The 18,984-nt window shown below is 42.6% G+C and overlaps 1 protein-coding gene across 1 annotated transcript in view; it reads right to left on the bottom strand.

Annotated features, from left to right (window-relative positions):
- Positions 1–18,984, bottom strand: part of BPIFB2 (BPI fold containing family B member 2) — a 163,388-nt gene that overhangs the window by 36,330 nt on the left and 108,074 nt on the right. The window contains exons 10-13 of the mRNA XM_069243679.1: positions 18,119–18,178; positions 15,242–15,412; positions 14,617–14,684; positions 4,845–4,890 (exon numbers count right to left, since the gene is read on the bottom strand). Of these exons, the coding sequence (XP_069099780.1) occupies positions 4,845–4,890; positions 14,617–14,684; positions 15,242–15,412; positions 18,119–18,178 (345 nt within the window). The remainder of the gene's footprint in view (positions 1–4,844; positions 4,891–14,616; positions 14,685–15,241; positions 15,413–18,118; positions 18,179–18,984) is intronic.

Raw genomic sequence — 18,984 nt, 5'->3', positions numbered from 1 at the left:
CAACCATTTTGTCCTTCATCCTCTTCTGGTACCCCTAAAATTCTGAGGTTAGACCGCCTATTATAATTTTCTAAGTCCTGCAGTTTGTCTTCCAAAACGCACTCACTCTTTTTCAGCTGGGTGACCTCTTGTTGCATAGCCGCCACCTTATCCTCCAGATCTGAAATTCTGACCTCTGCTTCCTTCAGTCTGCCTGGGACCTGACCCATAACTTCCTCATTCTTGGCTCAACGTTCATAGAGAGCTGCGATTTCCAGAGCTTCCTTGGCTTTCAGATCTTTAATTTCAGATAAAATAGCCTCAACCACTTTCCTGATGGACTGTTTCAGATAATCCCGGTGTCACCCAGGGCTTGTTGAGCATAGCTATCTTTTGTGAAAATCCCCAGCCCTGGTGTCAACTGCATACTTTCAACAATAGAGTACATACTTTGAGATACAATCAGGGGTGTTGTGACCACCGGGGTTCTCTGTACAGGAAGAGTGGTGGATTGTACTAGTTCTACCCCCTTCTGTGAGCAGGGTCGGAACCTCCATCTGGATAGGCCGCTTTGTATTTTTCCAAAATAGTGGGTATTGCTTAGAATGAGCTACAACAGCTAGGCTACCCTGCTGTGATAACAAATCTGTTTTCTCCCACCTCAGCATCTGTAGCGACTAACCCTGAGAGTCTGTCTGTTAACCGAGGCTCCAGAACATCTCCCCCACTCTCGCTGTCAGCCCCATCTCGGCCCCCACTGGATTACTATTACTAGCTCCATTCTTCTCAGCTTCAAGGAGTTCTCTGTCCCATGTTGCGAAAAATCCACCCCCCCAGCAGCTGTCCCTAACTCGCAGGAATAAAAGGGCTATGCATACAGAAACTCGCCTCCAGAGACACAGTCTTATTTTGTCAAAAGGTATTAGTACAGCATCAATTTCCCAACAAGCATATCATTTTAGCCACAAAGACAGATGTTAGGCAACCTCTCCAAATGCTGCTTCAGTTCTGTAGCTCAAGGAAAAATTCCTGGATGACTTGTGGCCTTCCCCAACTCACCTTTATTACGCTGCTCCCATTAACCTAATTTAATGCAGCCCCTGCAGCCAAATCGTCTGGAGCAGTTCCGCATTTTTAGATGGCTGCCGGTTACATCTCTTGTATTTTCCACTCTCTGAGCCTGTCCTGGTCATGTAGAGCTCTGCAGCATTATCAGAGGTCTCCATTGGCGAGCATGGCTACACTGTGGATGGGGGCAGGGTGAATGGGCAAGCAATAGACCTTGCGGGTTGCGTCTGCTGCCATTACCCTTATTGTGAAACATATGTGAAGCACACTGCAACCAAAAACTGGATCCTGGCACTGCGACTTGGACTACTTGTGTCCTTAAACATGATGCTGAATTTCCAGAGTCTGTTAATAGAAATGTGATTTGTGTATAAATGTTCTTGGACCTTAGCATAAGGGTCTCATTCTGCTTATCTGGGGGCTCACTCATTTGTGCTTCCTATTAATTATGCAAGAGCTATACTTACCGCTGCTGTTTGGTTTCTTTAGAAGACTTTGGGGTTCATTATGAGTTTGGTGGGCGGCACCGTCAGTACGGTCAAGTCCCTGCCGGCCCTATTTTGAGTTTTCGGCTGGGCCTGCATGCGGAAATATTGTTTCCGCCTTCTGGCCCAGCAGGAAACCCGGCCTTTACATTGACGCCGGCTCCTAATGGAGCAGTGCAGCAGGTGCAGCAGCACCCATTGTGCATTTCACTGCCCGGAATACTGTGAAATGCGCGACAGTGCTGCGCATGGGGGCCCCTGCACTGCCCATGTCAAGAATTTTATGTGGGGGCCATGTGGCCCCCTTCAGCCCTGGAGACCACTACCTCCTCCGGCAATGATTTTTTTGGATGTGTGGGGCTGCATGCCCCCCCACGCAGGCAGTACCTGGGGCTATTTTACATTGTGGGGGGCTGCACGGCCCCCCTACTGGAGCCAATGACAGCCACCCCCCAAGGCCGGCTCCTGCTATGTCCTGGGGTGCCCACCCTGGGAACATAGCTGTTTGCTCTGATCTGCCAGGAGCTGTGACAGGTCCGCCAAGTCAGAGTAAACATTTCACTTTCTGCAAGTGAGAGCTGTCAAATAGCTCTCACTTGCAGAAAGTGAAGTTTCCATCTGCTTCCCTGCACTCAAATAAGCATGCAGGGAATTGGACCTGGCCCTTTTTGAAGGGTCATCCCCAAACTTTTTGTCTCCTTCCTTCTATTTTTCTGACCATTTTTGTTAGCTTTAGGACTCTGGACTGTTAAATAATGCTGAAGTGTATACGATCTCTGTGTAAATTGCATTGTTGATAGGGTTAGCCATGATTGGCATATTTGATTTACTAGTAAGTCCCTAGTAAAAGTGCACCTGAGGTGCCCAGGGCCTGTAAATCAAATGATCCTAGTGGGCGCGCAGAACTGATTATGCCACCTTCAGGAAAAGCCCTGTAAACATGGCTCAGACCTGCTACTGCAGTGTCCGTGTGTGCAGTTTTAAACTGCCACTTCAACCTGGCAAATGTACCAACTTGCCAGGCCCAAGCCTTCCCCTTTTGTATATGTAAAGCACTCCTCAGGTAGGCCCTAGTTATCCTCATGTCCTGAAGAAGTGTTTGTATGAGCTCCTTATCAGTGGCAAAACAAAATGCTGCAGCCCATAAGGATCTCCTGGAAACCCAATGTCCTGGGAACCTAGGTACCATACACTAGGGACTTAAAAGGGGGGGTCCAGTATGCCTATCTGGAGTGAAATATGTAATCACTAGACTATAGTGAAAGCACTGGAAACAGAGAGAGAGCAGAAGTACTGGAGTTCTGATTAGAAGGACTTCAGTGACACAGTCAAACATACTGACAAAACAGTAAAATACACTCACATAAAGGCCACAAACCATAAGCACTGGGGTCCTGAAAAGCAGGATCCCAGTGATACCGTCACCACACACTGACAATCAGGTAGAAATTGTGGGTAACATGGCAAGAAAGATGGTACTTTCCTACATACCACACAACACATTCACCCACTCAGCCATGATCAATGCTATTTGGCCTCCAACAGCATGGGTCTGCACTGATATACATAATTTAAGACTCACAGTGGATTGAGCCCAACCATCCTATCTTACTTGATCTTTGGGTGTGTTGTCTACATTAACTTGTAAGGTTTGATTGACTTGGAATGTAACTCTGCTCTTTTATAGCTGACACATGAGAGATATGCGTAATCTCAAGATTGGTTGGTTGTGGGAGGTCTGAGCCAAGAATTAAGCAGCGTTGTCATAAGAGGGCAACTTTGTTATCTAGGGCCTATGCATGTTGGCCTGGTGCAACAGAGATGGTCTGCTGACTGGACTGGCCACGCAATCATCCACTTCACCATAGCATGGTCCTCATGCTGCACTTCCAAGCCCCCTAGCTTCCTTTCCACATCTGGGACAAATGGACAGAGACCAAATTTACAGATGCCCTCAACACCACCCACCAGGATCCAGCTAACTACCCCAAATAGACTGTCAAGAATGTTTCCACATGGATCACCAACTGTACTGACAGTTATCCCATCAAGCCTGACAAGTTCGGCAGATCCACCTCCAAGCAGGTTTGTACACACCAGAACTTAGGACTATAAAACACACCCATAACGGCCAGAAAGAAGATGGTAGATCAGTAAACACCCCACAGACAAGCTACCTTCATGTCAGTGCTCAATAAATGCCACCAATGACTAAAAGACATGAAGAGGTGTGCCCTGGCAGGTTGCATTGAAGCCAGCTCCAACCACAGCAAAGAACTTTTCAGCATAGTCAGAAAGTTCCCCTGTCCAGCAGCCATCAAGAACACTATATCCCCTTCCCAAGAACTCTGTGGCTCCTTGGCAGACTACTTCCACAACAAGATATACAACATCTACAGATACTTCGATTCCCAACTAACAAACCTCTTCTATCTCCTCAGACCAATGGACACCTCCCACAACCACACACTCACCGCATGGGAACAGCTCACCACATAGAGCATCACAGCCGTTATGAACTCCACCCACTCTGGAGCTCCCATAGACTCTTCCACTTCTTCAACCTCAGGAGCAAGGTAATCAGCTGTGAACTCACCTCCATTATCAATGCGTCCATCTCCACTGCTGCTGTCCCAGACAGATGGAAACATGCAGAGTTCAGACCCCTCCTCTTTAAACCCTCCAGAGACCCCAGCAATCTCAAGAACTACCATCCCATCTTTCTTCTTCCGTTCACCGCCAAAGTCATTGAGAAAGCCATCAACTGCCACCTCACCAAACACCTGGAGAGAAACAGCCTGCTGTTCACCTCCCAATCTAGATTCAGCACCAAACAGAGCACGGAACCCTCCCTGATCGCTGCCACCCACGACATCAGGACCCTCCTCGACTGAGGAGAAACAGCAGCCCTGAGCCCCATCATCCTCTCAGCAGCACTCAACACCGTATCTCAACACACCCTCATCAAGAGACGTCACCACATCGGGATCCAGGAAGACACCCTCAGATGGATCACATCCTTCCTCACAGGATGACCCCAGAGAATCTGTCTACCTTAATTCACCTCGGGAACCCCAGAACCTTATCTGTGGAGTCCCCTCAAGGTTCATCCCTCAGCCCCACCCTCTTCAGCGCCCCTGGCCAACATCAACAAAACCCATGGCATCAACGTTGAATCCCAAGCAGACAAAAACCAGCTCATTCTCTCACTCTCATTACCTATAAGTAATTAGCATTGCAGTATGTACAGTTCTTTACAGCCAAGTATTGGTAAATTGGAACAGTTGTGAAACAGAATGAGGGAAATCTTACCTGACATGGTCCAACATTGCTAGTGGCCACCTTTAGTTGGATATCCCTGAGGACAGAAATACCCACAAGTTAGAAAGCTGCACACTTTGACATCTAGGTTTAGGCAGTAGAAACTACTTTAATCAATGTGTATCGATTTTTGTGTTTCAAATGTGCATATTGTACAACATTTTAATATAACTTGAATAATGAAAGCAGAGAATGGCACTTTCAGCAAGAAATATCTAGGTAACTAGGGGTGGGTGAAACATTCTGCTCTAGAATCCAAAAAACATGGATTGCGAATATAGACTGTCAACATTTAACCCCTTCGCTGCCAGGCCTTTTCCCCTCCTGTGCCAAGCTTTTTTTTGGCTATTTGGGGCAGTTTGCGCTTAGGCCCTCATAACCTTTTGTTCATATAAGCTACCCACGCCTAATTTGTGTCCTTTTATTCCAACATCCTAGGGATTCTAGAGGTACCCAGATTTTGGTTTTTTTTTTAAAAGGGAAAAAAGTGCTGCACAACAAGGCTCGTGTTTTTTTCCCTGACAATGGCATCAACAAAGGGTTTGTGGTGGTAAGATCACCATCTTCCCAGCTTTCAGAAACAGGCAGACTTGAATTATAAAACCCAATTTTTCAACAAAATTTTGACATTTTACTGGGACATACCCCATTTTTACTATTTTTTGTGCTTTCAGCCTCCTTCCAGTTAGTGACCGAAATGGGTGAGAAACCAATGCTGGATCCCAGAAAGCTAAACATTTCTGAAAAGCAAGGGGTCATTCGTGTTGAACCTACAAGTGTTTCCTACAGAAAATAACAGCTGAAATAAAAGAATAATGAAATTGAAGTAGAAAAACAGCTATTTTTCTCCACGTTTTACTCTGTAACTTTTTTCTGCGATGTCAGATTTTTTAAAGTAATATACCGTTACGTCAGCTAGACCCTTCTGGTTGTGGGATATATAGGGTTTGTAGGTTCATCAAGAACCCTAGGTACCCAGAACCAATAAATGAGCTGCACCTTGCAATGGGTTTTCATTCTATACAGGGTATACAGCAATTCCTTCGCTGAAATATAAAAAGTGAAAATAGATATCAAGAAAACCTTTGTATTTGCAAAATGGCCACAAGATAAGGTGTTGAGAAGCAGTGGTTATTTTCACATCTCTTAATTATGGGTGCCCATACTAGAATGTGAATTACAGGGCATTTCTCAAATAGACGTCTTTTTAACACACTGTCTTACATTTGGAAGGAACAAATGTAGAGAAAGACAAGGGGCAATAACACTTGTTTTGCTACTCTGTATTCCCCCAAGTCTCCCGATAAAAATGGTACCTTACTTGCATGGGTAGGCCTAGTGCCCGCGACAAGAAATGCCCGAAAACACAACGTGGACACATCACATTTTTACAAAGAAAACAGAGCTGTTTTTTGCAAAGTGCCTAGCTGTGGATTTTGGCCTCTAGCTCAGCCGTCACCTATGGAAACCTAGCAAACCTGCGCAGTTTTAAAAACTAGACGCCTATGGGAATCCAAGATGGGTTGACTTGTGGGGTTCTGACTAGGTTCTGTTACCCAGAATCCTTTGCAAACCTCAACATTTGGCCAAAAACACTTTTTCCTCTCATTTCGGTGATTGAAAGTTCTGGAATCAGAGAGGAGCCACTAATTTCCTTCCATCCAGCGTTCCCCCAAGTCTCCCAATAAAAATGGTACCTCACTTTTGTGGGTCGGCCTACTGCCAGTGAAAGGAAATACCCCAAAACACTATCTGGGCCCATCAAAATGATAAAATCCAAAACTGCCTGTTTTTGCGGAGGGCCACCTGCGTTTTTGGTTCTGGGCTCAGCAGCCATCTAGGGAAACCAACCAAACCCAGACATTTCTGAAAACTAAAGACCCCAGGGAGGTGTGATTTGCGTGGATCCCCCAATGTTTTCTTGCCCAGAATCCTCAGAAAACCTCAAATTTAGCTAAAAAAACACATTTTTTCCCACATTTCTGTGTGGGATCACTGCAGTGAGACAAATTTCATACCACCCAACGTTCCCCTCAGTCTCCCGGTGAAAACGCTACCTCATTTGTGTAGGTGGGCCAAGTGATTGTGAAAGGGAAGAGCCAAAAACATGTTGATATTGAGGGGGAACCGAAGGGAGTCCAAAAGGGCAGATTGCAAAAAATCATTTTTAGGCTGACAAGCGCATCAGAATTTTTATCGGTATAGATGAGACAATGCTGGGTGGTAGGAATTTGGTGGATTCCTGCAGATTCCGGAAGGTTCCATCACAAAAACGTGGGAAAAATGTGTGATTTCCAGCAAAGGTGGAGGTTTGCAGGGCATTGTGGTTACGAAAATGGTGCGGGTGCATGTGAAACACACCACCCAGGAATCACCCAGATGTTTAGTTTTCAGATGTGTCTAGGTCTTGTGGATTTTTCTACATGGCAGTGTCCCAAAGTCCAGAAAGTGCAGCCCTCACCATTCCAAGTGGGACAATTTTGAGAGTTAGCCAAGCTCTCATGGCCCAAATGTAAAACCAAAACCCAAAATAATCAAATGTCTTCTTGCTTGATGTGGGATAAGATGTTTCAGAGTGCAGGGAGAGCTGAAAGAATGTTACCCCCTTCAGTTGGGGTGGGGGCATAACCAGGCCCATACTGGTTGGTAGCCACCACTCCAATAGTTTTTTTGTTTTTTTAATTCCCTGGCATCTAGTAGACTTTCTGCCCCCGCGGTGTGGATCAGGGGTAATTGTCCCATCTGCCCACTGGTGGGCAGAACAACTTTGGCCCCATTTATTTGGGGTGGGGGTATGGTCATATTCCAAAAATAGGCCCATCTGCCCCAAACGGCGGCAGATATGGCCAACAATAATGTGCCCCTATGGGTAGCGACCTTTACCCAAGGGGCTGCCCCCCCTAAAAAAAACACACACACATACACACAGACACACACACCAGTCCCTGGTGCCTAAGTGGTTTCTCCCCCCCCCCCCAGGGGCAGATCGGCCTAATCGAAATATGCTGATCTGCCCCCAAGGGGACCAGAAATGGGCAAAAATAAATTCCCCCCCCAGGGAGCGACCCTTGCCTAAGGGGTCGCTCTCCTTGCGTGAAATTGGCGCAAAAAAAAGGATCCCCAGTGCCTAGTGGTTTCTGCCCCCCTTTGGGGGTAGATTGGCCTAAAAAAAATCAGCTGATCGGCCCCCAAGGGGGTCAGAAATGGCCTAAATATAATTTGCCCCCAAGGGAGTGACCCTTGCCTAAGGAGTCGCACCACAACTCTAAAAACAAAAACAAAAAACACACAAAAAACAAACAAAAAAAAAGATCCCTGTCGCCTAGTGGTTTCTGCCCCCCTAGGGGTAAGATCGGCCTAATAACAATAGGCAGATCTTCCCGCAGGGGGGCAGGAATGGCCTAAAATAAATTGCCCCCCCCAAGGAGCGACCCTTGCCTAAGGGGTCACTCCCCTTCCATGAATTCACCATAACAAAAAAAACTCCCTGATGTCTAGTGGTTTCTGCCCCCCTTGGGGGCTGACTGGCCTCATAAAAATAGGCCGATCTGCCCCCAAGGGGGGCAGAAATGGCCTAAATATAATTTTCCCCCTAGGGAGTGACCAATGCCTAAGGGGTTGCTCCCCAACTAAAAAAAAACAAACAAAAAAATGATTCTCTAACAATAGGCCGATCTGCCCCCAGGGAGGCAGAAAAGGCCTTGAAAAAAATTGCCCCCCAGTGGAGGGACCCTTGGGCAAGGGGCCGCTCCCCATATACCAAATTCCCTTGGTAAATAAATCCCTGGTGTCTAGTAGGCATTTCAAAAGCCAGATCGCTTTACGATCCGGCTTTTGAAATACTCTGAGAGACTTCAAAGGGAAGGAAATTCCTTTTCTTCCCCTTGAAGCCTCTCAAGCCCCCATCACATGATTGGAAGAGAAATGCAAAACTGAGCTTCCAGCGCGATGGGGAAAGTGGCCTCTGATGAGGTCAGTTTGTGAATGGGCGCTGACGTCATTAGATGTCACTGGGGGGAGTCAGGGGGGTCGGAGGTGGAAGGGGAAGGGCTTCCCCTTCCATTCCTGCCTTGAGGGGGTGGGAGGGAAGGCCACAGAGAGAGCGCTAGTGCTCCCTCTGAACTCAGTGCAGAGGACGTAATGGTTAGGTCCTCGGCACATGAGCACTGTGCCGTTGGACGTAACCATTACGTCCACAGCACAGAAGGGGGTAAACATTCCATAAAAATATTTTTTACAAATTTTGCGATCTGTATATGATTCTTAAATCCATCCACACTAAAACAAAATTCACAAATTTTAGGCGTGAGATTGTCATGTGTTGAAATCCCGGCGCTAGCATTTTTAGTGGATTTCAGTGAAGGGCGTAATATTTGTTGTGAGATATTTGCGCAAGAGAGAGGTTTTGGCAGTTTACGATTTAGGCAAGTTTTTAAAAGTGTTTCTGAATCCTATGATTTCACATTGTACTGGGTAAACAGTGAGAAATTCAAACAAGAATAAAATAAATATAAACTCATCCAGTGTTTGTTGTAGTGAACATTGAATTACCCATATTACGAATAAAAATAGCAGAAGGTAGGGTATAAGATGGGAACTTGTTGAATTAATAGCTAATAGGGCAGCCTATTCACCTGCCAAGAAGTTGGCTATGCACTTCTCTAAAACATGAGGGGATGTTTGATATAAGATGTAATGAGGTGAGCTCCATTTGAGATTCCTTTCAATGAAAGAAGCAGGCTTGTAGCAATACTGACTCGTTTATGTCTCACCATAGGATCACAGCTAAAGCTCACACACTTTAGGAGTCCTAAATAATGCTTCATATGGTTGTGGCCTTAGTCAGTGGAACATCTACTCAGCCATATAAAGTCCAAACAATAATCCTTGTGTTTCGCCCGACAGTTGAGTTGTAATGTATGGGCAGAAGTTGATGGTTTGTTTACGTTTCAGACTTTCAAGCCAAAAAGCACAAGGCCATCTTCAGGGCTAGGTGTCGAAAAATACAAATTGCCGACTGTGAAAACTTGGGTTGTAGGTTGAGTGGGAGTTAACCCGGCTCAAACAACAGCCACAATCCATGTCAGGGAGTAAAACAAAAGTCACTGAATGAACCAGTGTTTAACCTTCTGGTAGCTAAACACAAAAGCAGTCTGGCTTAACTTAAAGGAAATATGTAACATATTTATGCAGCACACAAACAGCAATCAAATGAAAACATAACATAAGAAAAAGCTCACACCAATTTAGAACAAAAGAGAACATTTTTATAAATCAACACCAAAAGAGCAAAACTCCAATACCTACAACAAGAGTTATGCATTTTTACATTTTAAGGAAACATCTACTGTCTAAAAGCTCAAAGCGCCGACTGTGGACATCCAGTCTTGCAATACCAGGTCAAAGTCGAAAAATATGGCTGACATCGATGGAGTGCGAGTTGGATACAAGAAGTTGATTAGGTCTAATCAAAGCTTATCTTCATACTTAGAAGATATTTCAACAAAAATATTCTGAGAATGTATAGATTAGTGGGGCAGGCAGCATTCAGTGTCTGAGGAGGAAGCATTATCATTGGATAGCCACTGGACAAAATCACAGTGAAGATATCTTTGTTCAGACTCTCTTTTTTTTGGAAGTGAAAAACATCCAGTGGGACAAAGCTGAACGCTATAGCTGATGAGAGCTCAACAAGGCCGGATACCCCTTCTGCAAAGGACAGATGAACAAGATTTAGTGCTGCTGTGGAAGAACATAGCACGAGCTGCCATGAAGTCACGCCGACCAGGGATGCACCTTGGATGGATAGATAAGTAGGTTGGTCCAGGTCAGTTTTTAGCCAAAAAAAATCTAAGTCCTAAGTTTTACATTTTGAGTATCTGGAGCCTCTGCCACCAATTCCAAGGGTCTAGGACTCAAGGGGAATTACTTGGAGGGTCAGGACTTACTCAGGCTGGGTCCAGGTGTGGGATCAAGATTGTTGGAGCCTTCTCTGCCCCTGAGGCTCTGATCAGGAGGCCAGTCAACTAGCCTTTGGAGTCACTCTGGTAGTCCTTGGTTCAAGCAGGGAAACAGGGCTCAAGCAGAACGGCAGGCCTGTAAGAGTTCATGGCTTCTGGCAGTAGAGCAGGCCATCCAGGTGCAGCAAGGCAGTCTTCTGAGCACACAGCAGGCCACAGCAACTGGCAGTCCTCTAAGAATACCTCTGCAGACCCAGAAAGTGAACCGAAGAGTGGTTCTGAGGGTCCTATTTTCATACCTGGTTCCTCCTTTGAAGTAGGAGGTGTTTCTAGGGAATTCCTTTTGAAGCGTTTGCAGTTTCCTGCATCCCTGCCTTGCCTCCAGCATGGCTGCTGACACAATGCACTGGTGTAAACTCCTTTGTCTGAAAGCAGGGCACAGCCTATTGCAACCCCACCCTGCCAGTGATGGCGCATCAGGTACGTCTAATCCCTCTATTGTGTGGTTGTGTGGGAGGAAACTACAAAGACTAACTGACAGATACACCCAGTCAGGTGACTCAGTAACAGGCTGCAGGCACCAAATAGGGAAGGAAATGGCAATTTTCTATAAGGGCATTTTCAAAATTGAAACTTAAAATCCAACTATATAATTAAAGGGGGTTTTAAATTACAATTTCTCTGACACCAAACATGAAACCCTTACCTGCTCCCAATCAAACGTTAGCACTTATTAAATGTAATAAGGCAACCAAAGTTATTGACATTTTGGAATTTTTAACTACCAGGGCATGTACAGCTTAAAATGACATGTCCAACCTCTTAATTACAATCCACCCCACCCTAGGGGCTACCTAGGTCCTATTTTAGGGGTGACCTGTAAGCAATAAAAGAGGAATATAAAGATTGGCAAGAGGGTTATATGGCGAAGCTGATTGGCTGTTTAAAACTGCATTCAAGCTGCAATGGCAGTCCAAGGATATGTTTTAAGGGGCAACTTAAGTGGAAGACACAATAATTGCTGCACACCCTCAAGTAGCATTTAAATTACAGGCCCTAGGTATATGGTATTGTGAGTGAAGAAATTTAGTACTAATAATTACTTAGCGTTTGCTTTGATCATATAAGATGTATTAACGTGCAAATGACTAACCATCTAAAAGATGGTTTTCTGATTGTCCATCATCAAGTATGAAAACGTGCATTTATGATTTAAAAATAGTGTACTAATGCTGTATTAAGCAGCCTGTCTCTTTAAAAGATTAATTAAATGGACAAAATAATACGAGTATTTCTGGTTTTCTGCTGGGCCTCAAGAAGATGAGGTTTCAGCGAGAAGCTGCTTATCTAACAAATGTACCCATGAAAGAAACATTAAGATGTTCTCATGTCCGTTGTATAACATACTTCTTTTGTTTAGGTAACAAGTTTGTTCTGTGCATGTATTAATTAAATGTATTTCTCTCAAGGAAATGAGGTGATATGAGAATGTTTCCACATCTTTGTAACGAGAATGTTTCCACATCTTTGTAGCGATCATCAAGCAGCAGCGTATTTTAGAATGGGTCACTCAAAAGGGCCAACTGACAGCAGTCGGAAGGAAGTCTAAGAAGCTACAATTAGTATCGTCTGGAGTTACGTAAATGGAGAGGCATCGAATCAACGTTTTGCAAATTATTTTTGTGTCTTTTCTAATGCATTTCCAATATCCAATGTTTTTGTGATTGGATGTTCTTTCTTCACCTGATGCTTTTGACCGATAGAAATTATGAATGTATTTTAATTTAATGAACAGCTCACTGAGATCTGGAGCACTCTTTGTTCTTGAGCCTTTAATGGTGATTTATCACTTTGACATTTCATGCGTTACCAATCAGTCTACTGATGTCTTGGTACTTTATTATTTTCTGAGTTTATTATGTCTGTTCAAATACTGAACTAATGCTCTGATGGTTTAGAGACCTTATAGTCCAAATTCTGAACCGCCCCCCTTACCCTGCTCTATCCTAAAGCTGACACTCCTGTCCCCCTAATGAAGCTGTAGCCACACTGCTGACATTCCTTATGGATAGGCAATTATGTTTGATTTGTGCATTGTTATTTGTCTTTTGTTTTTCAGGTACCAACTGCTACTGTTCTAATACTGCAGATTGTTTTGATAGTGGCAAAGTTAAATGTTTTCCAAATTAGTGTTATAAAAACTTTTGCATGAAGCCCAACATGCTTATGCTAATCTGAGGTTAGTGAGGTGTTTCTTTATGCCAGTGAACTGATGTTAATTTGCTTGCTGAACAAATGCATTATATATCTCTTTCTAAAATACTGCTGCTATTAATGAGAGTTTTCGCTGTTGAGATTATCATTCTTGTTGCCTTGTTCAAGTTAAAATACTTTAGGCGATATGGTCAGCCTGTGATGTTTCTTTATCCTTATCATGTGATGTTAAGACTAATTTTTGTGACCTTAGTGTTGTTAATATAGGGAAATAAAACATTTTAATTGATGCCAATGGTATGGTTATTCGTGGCCAAATTGGTCATGGTGCGTTCTTTACTGACTCGCTATTATTGCTATTATTATTGAATTGTTTACTCTTAATGTATGTTACAACACTCTACAATATAAATTTAACGAGTCAAAAGGTTCATCCACCTTAAGCAAGGCCGAATGCTTACTACTTAACACAAAATAGATAGGACAAGGCCACGCTAACAGTATACAGCTTTTCTAGGGACATAGAAGTTACTTAAATCTGCCAATCAGGTGTAAGCCAATTTTACCATGCTTTAGGGAGTGAGCGAATACACTTTAGCACTGTTTAGCAGTGGTAAAGGGCACAGAGTACTAAAGCCAAAAAAAATATATATTCATCAAATTGGAGAGGGAAAGCGAAATGTTTTCAAGAAGACCAACATGCCTAACAGTGGCTCTTTTTGATCCAAGTGCATACAAAATTATTTATAATTGACAATTGTTTATGTAGATAAAATAACATGATGTCAGTGTGTGCTTTTACTGTGCATCTATGATGAGAAATAAATGATTTATAATTGAAAAAAAGTATGCGGAATAAAAGCTTTTCTCATTGATTGTGATCCCAAACTGACTTTGCCTCACTATATCACATATGTAACATTTCTCGCTGTCATGATTTCTTTAATTGAAGTTTTTAGATTCTTCTGATGTTAACCGTTATAAATTATTGAAGTCATTGTGAAATTTCCCATCAAATATCTCTTCTGCATTTGAAAATGAGAAACTTGTTGGACAGAACAATAGGTCCCTGAATACAATTAATTGGTGGTTTTAGCTGCTTTCTTGTAATAGGTAACATAGAAATTCCCTGTGCAGGAGTTCAGTCAATCTGTTTTTATGTAAACCAAAATCTTCTAGCTACACCCAAACTTAATTTGTGAGTTCAATGTTCAGTCATTTCTCTTGCTGCTTGATCCTATATCTGTAAGTTCCTGCATTCTGCAGCACATAATGAAAGAGGAAAATGCCTCAGTGGATTGCTTTTGTGCAGGGAGGTGCCTCTTCCTGCACAAAAACAATCTTCCTTACACATCAGGCACCCTTGCACCATGGTGTAAGGGTGCCTGTGATGGCGCTAGGCAGCCAAAGCGGCACCATCACAGGAAAAAGAATGTGCCATATTATTTTAAATACAGCACATTCCTGTCCTTTCCCTGTCACGCAGTGCAGTGCAGTGCAGAAAGTTGACTTTCTGCGCTGCATAACTTTCTTATATCTATGCCCCCAACTACATTGGTAATCGGTAGGTGCTATAAGAAAAGTGTTACCTTTCCATTGCCAGAGAGAGCATTAGTTTTCCTCCAGATATATCCATTGTGGCTGCCAGCAGGAGATCCTGAAGTTAAAGTAAAAAAATGGTCAGAGGTGAGAGCAGTACTTGCCATTTTATGTTGCACAGTCCACAACATATGGGTGACAGCTGATCATTTGTACCTGGACAGCTCTGCCCCATCTCTTGCATACTAGTTTAATTGTAAGATCTCACTACTGGTAGGTAACTGTTTAATGACAGCAACCTCATAGAATGAGGTAGATAAACACAGCTCCTAGTTCACCATTTGACTGCCCTCAACATCTCCCCACAATGAATATATTCTAACAGGACATCTTCTGTAACCACAACTCATGTGACCGCACATCACTCATATTCCGGTGTATGCTGAAAATACATCTTCTACATTCTCATTGATACTATCTACATCCTCCACACAACGCTCTGTTTGACAGGACAACTGATGAAAGGATATGACAATTAGTAGACCATAGGCCTGCCAATCAGGCATCTAATTGCCCAACACGTTTGATGAAAGATTAATGTACCTTGTGACATACATTATGTTGCTATCTACAATCGTGCTGGATACGATGAAAATGCTGTCATGCACAGCTTACCACATTCAGTACAAGGAGTGACTTCTGTTGAGAGCCTGTAAGTGCAGCAAAGATTTCCAGGGCAGGTGTGAGACGCAAAATAATCTTGCCTGGCTCCAATGAGAGCACTGGTGCCCTGCTCAGTGCTATGAGTATTTTGATAGGTTCGTTCCTCGGATACATTTTTTTGATCTGTGTACAAAAGCAAGGTGTATGTACTTTATTAAGTAAAAACAAATATTACACATAAGACAATATCAAAAGAATCTTGTTTAACATAAAAGAAAATCACAACTCATTAGTTCATAGCCTTCTTTCAGTTCTTAATCTGAGAAATGTTGTTAGCCACTGCTACATCCAGAACAAAATTATTGTGAAGGTTTTTGAACTATCCACCATAAATTAAAAAGTATGAATACAAATATTAAAGTAGAAACTTGTAATAAATTACATTTTTTATCTAAAATAGCCAGTTGCATAAATATACCTAACTATAATAAATGGGATTCTGAAATCCCTGAATAAACTTCCATCTCTAATTTCTTTATAATGGGAGACTTGTGACGCACCTAGTCATGGATTCTAAAGAAAAGAGTCAGAACTAAAGTGTAATAACTTCATACAGCTGACGTCTGTCACAATTTCCGCTGCCAGCAGCCCAAATAAAGGGCATGTCAGACCTCAAAAATATAGCTTTTTTTCCTTCTGCTTTTTTTACAGGTTACAGTGGCAAGCAGAAAGAACTTGTTTATTTTTTTCACTCCTTTGATAATTATTCAGAATCTTTCTGCATGTTTCTACACATTACGAGCCACTGCAGCCATTTTTTTAAAACTGATGTCTATTGAGCTGATTCTAGTATGTTTTTGCAACAAATATCTACCAGGCTTTTGATGGATTTAATTTTGCTCTAGAAGTTTTATTTTTATTCTTCATGTTTGCAATCATGCTCTCTCTTTCATATGAAACAGAAGTGGTTTGTGGGTAAGGTGATGGTGAGACCATGAATCATTTGGGATAAAATATTCCCTGGTACATGATAAGGATATTGCTAGCCACCTAGGAATTCCATAACCCTATAAATGAACTCGGCCCCGTTTATGGTGATTAACCTCTTTGTTGACTTGCAATATCCTTATCATATACCAAAGAGTGTTTGTTATCCCTTATATGAGTGTTTGCCATAAACAGCTCTTCCAGGTAGGCAGGGTTTCGAAATGTAGTGGATGATCCTCTGACGTGTGACAGAGGCCACGGACTTTAACAACCTGACAAGCTGCTGCAATAGTCAAAATTACCTGCATGTCGTTTACATATACCAATAGTGATATCTAGTCTAAGAAATGCTATATCATTACACTCCATGAATTGTATATTTTTGTATCATTTTAGTTAGACAGACATTAATCAGATGTTCTCCGTTTGAGGAAAGGGCCAGCTTTAGGGCGGTGCAACCTGTGCGGCCGCATTGGGTGCTAACCTAGAGGAGGGGCACTGACTTTACGGGGGCTGTGCTTAGCCATAACCATTGATTTAACAAGGACATGCTGCAGAGCTCTTTGTTTGTCCAGCTTTTAGGCAGCAATAAAAATGTCAGACTTCAAGGCAGCAATAAAAATGTCAAAATAAGTTAACTCTTATGATTAATGTTCCTGCTAGAGAGAGAAGTTAGTTTTTTTCTAGTGGCAGATTGGACTCCTATAAAGTAGCGCCTAGGGTTAATATGCCTGCTACAAAAATGGGATCTGTATTTTATGTGGATAACTGAGTGGATTAGTAAAGAGAGTGCTTTAAAACAATGAAATATATGTGAGAGAGGGGCTATGGAGAGACGAGGGACACCTTTGCCAGGTGGTACTGAGGGAATCCAAGGTGGAGGTCATGGTGAGGGGGCACCAAAAAACAATGTCGTACCAATCGTTACCAGTACTAAAGCCAGCACTGATTGAGAACATGGTTATGCAGATATCAGGGTTAATTGAAATGACAGGATAAATAAAAAGATAACACTTGAGATAAAAGCCTATTTACTTTGAAGGACTGGTTGACTTCAGATTTGGTAGAAACAGCCAACTCCAAGAAGCGTAAACACGTACCTTTTTCATATTAGGGGTATTAAGATACGCGTTTTGCCTTTTCTACAGGTCGAGCTTGATTTAAGGGCATTATGGGGTTTATATACGAGAGCAGGATTTAATAACTCATACGGGAAGATTAAATGACTTGCATAGAGTTAAAGGCTAATGAGCCAAGGCCCAAATTTAGAGTTCCAACTCCAACGTCAGCATTTCTAGACGTTAAGCCGCATCTCCCAAACGTCCTCTTAGCAATAATACATGTTTTTTGTACTTTAAAATATGCACGACCTTCGACAGGTAGACTTATTTATACACGGAAGTTAAATAAATGCTCCTCAGCTTAAACGTTACTAAATACAAACAAATGATCTTATGATCAGCTTGTCACACCCTCAAGTGAAGTGTGGGATATTACTAGACAGGGTGCCTGGATCATTTTTGTTTACAATTAATAGAACTGGCTATTTATCAAGGACACATCACAGTATATTCACTAAGTAGAGTTTGGTGTTTGTCAGTGGGGAGGTTTTCTTTCACCAGATTCTCATTTGCTAGTTGCACATCGTATATTTGTAAAAAAAACACGAGATTTTGTAAACTGTGAACAGATTTTACAAAATTAGGAGTACTTCACTGATTGTGTGTTCAAAAAATGAACAAGAATGTGAAAACGTTGCACCGTTTATCAGTGGAAAACGTAATGTGATTAAGAATGGTTTACTGTATTGAACAACTTGTGTATTTTTGGACGTGCATTAGTTGTGAACTCAAGACATGATGTGGAGAGAAAAACAATGAGTCCGAGATCGCACAGACCTACCTGCGGAATCATGAGTGCCAAGGTATCTGTGGAGAGAAGGTGAGCATCGGCAGCAGACACCTGTGTGTGAGAAGCATTGACAGTCAGTTTGAAAACTGTTATACACTAAACACTGAATAACAGTTCGCGTCAAATTTTCAATTCCGAACTTGACAAAAAAATTGCATATTCATTATACCTTTGCAGGCATAGAAAGTGGCACATAGTGGCACAAAGTCTGGGAAGAGGATTTATAAACAGGCTTCTAATTCCCAGCACCAACGGTATTCTTCATTGGAAAGGTGTCCCTTTCTTGCTACAAATAGCGCCTTGCAGTCGTTTGCTATAAATTAAGGGGGTGTTACATCAGTGATACTTCGATGTTACAGCACAACCACGCATGGTCGTGACGCAAAGCCTAATTTGCTAAGATTGTTACACTGTACAAATGACGTCCCGTTAGACAGGCTCAGAGTGGGAGAAATGTTTTTACTTCTTCAAACATTTTACACATTGCTTGTGTGCTGCACCATACATCACACATCCAATGTGTGGAATATTTGAAAATGGCCTAGGTGTTTTTTACTGTAAGGGTAAACTTTTAGAACAAAACCTATGCTAGATACAACACACACAACAATGATCTATGGTACTAAGGTGTATGCGTGGCGACAGGTAGGGGAAGAGAGTTGCAGTAGACCATTTTTTAGTAAATGTGGCTCTACAATGCTTTCTCCCCCTTGCACAACACAGCAACTTTGATAGTCAGGCTTTCTTTCACGAGAATTTAGTCAATTTTCCCTGCAGTATTTTCACGGTGCCAATCGCTCCCTGCTAAAAAGGAGGAAATATGCATTTTTGCCATATAGTGAAAATGAAACTGCATG

The sequence above is a fragment of the Pleurodeles waltl genome, chromosome 7 (assembly GCF_031143425.1).
Source record: "Pleurodeles waltl isolate 20211129_DDA chromosome 7, aPleWal1.hap1.20221129, whole genome shotgun sequence".
NCBI classification, from domain to species: Eukaryota; Metazoa; Chordata; class Amphibia; order Caudata; family Salamandridae; genus Pleurodeles; species Pleurodeles waltl.
The sequence above is the reverse complement of the archived record's forward strand: the minus strand, read 5'-3'. Positions and strand labels throughout refer to the sequence as shown.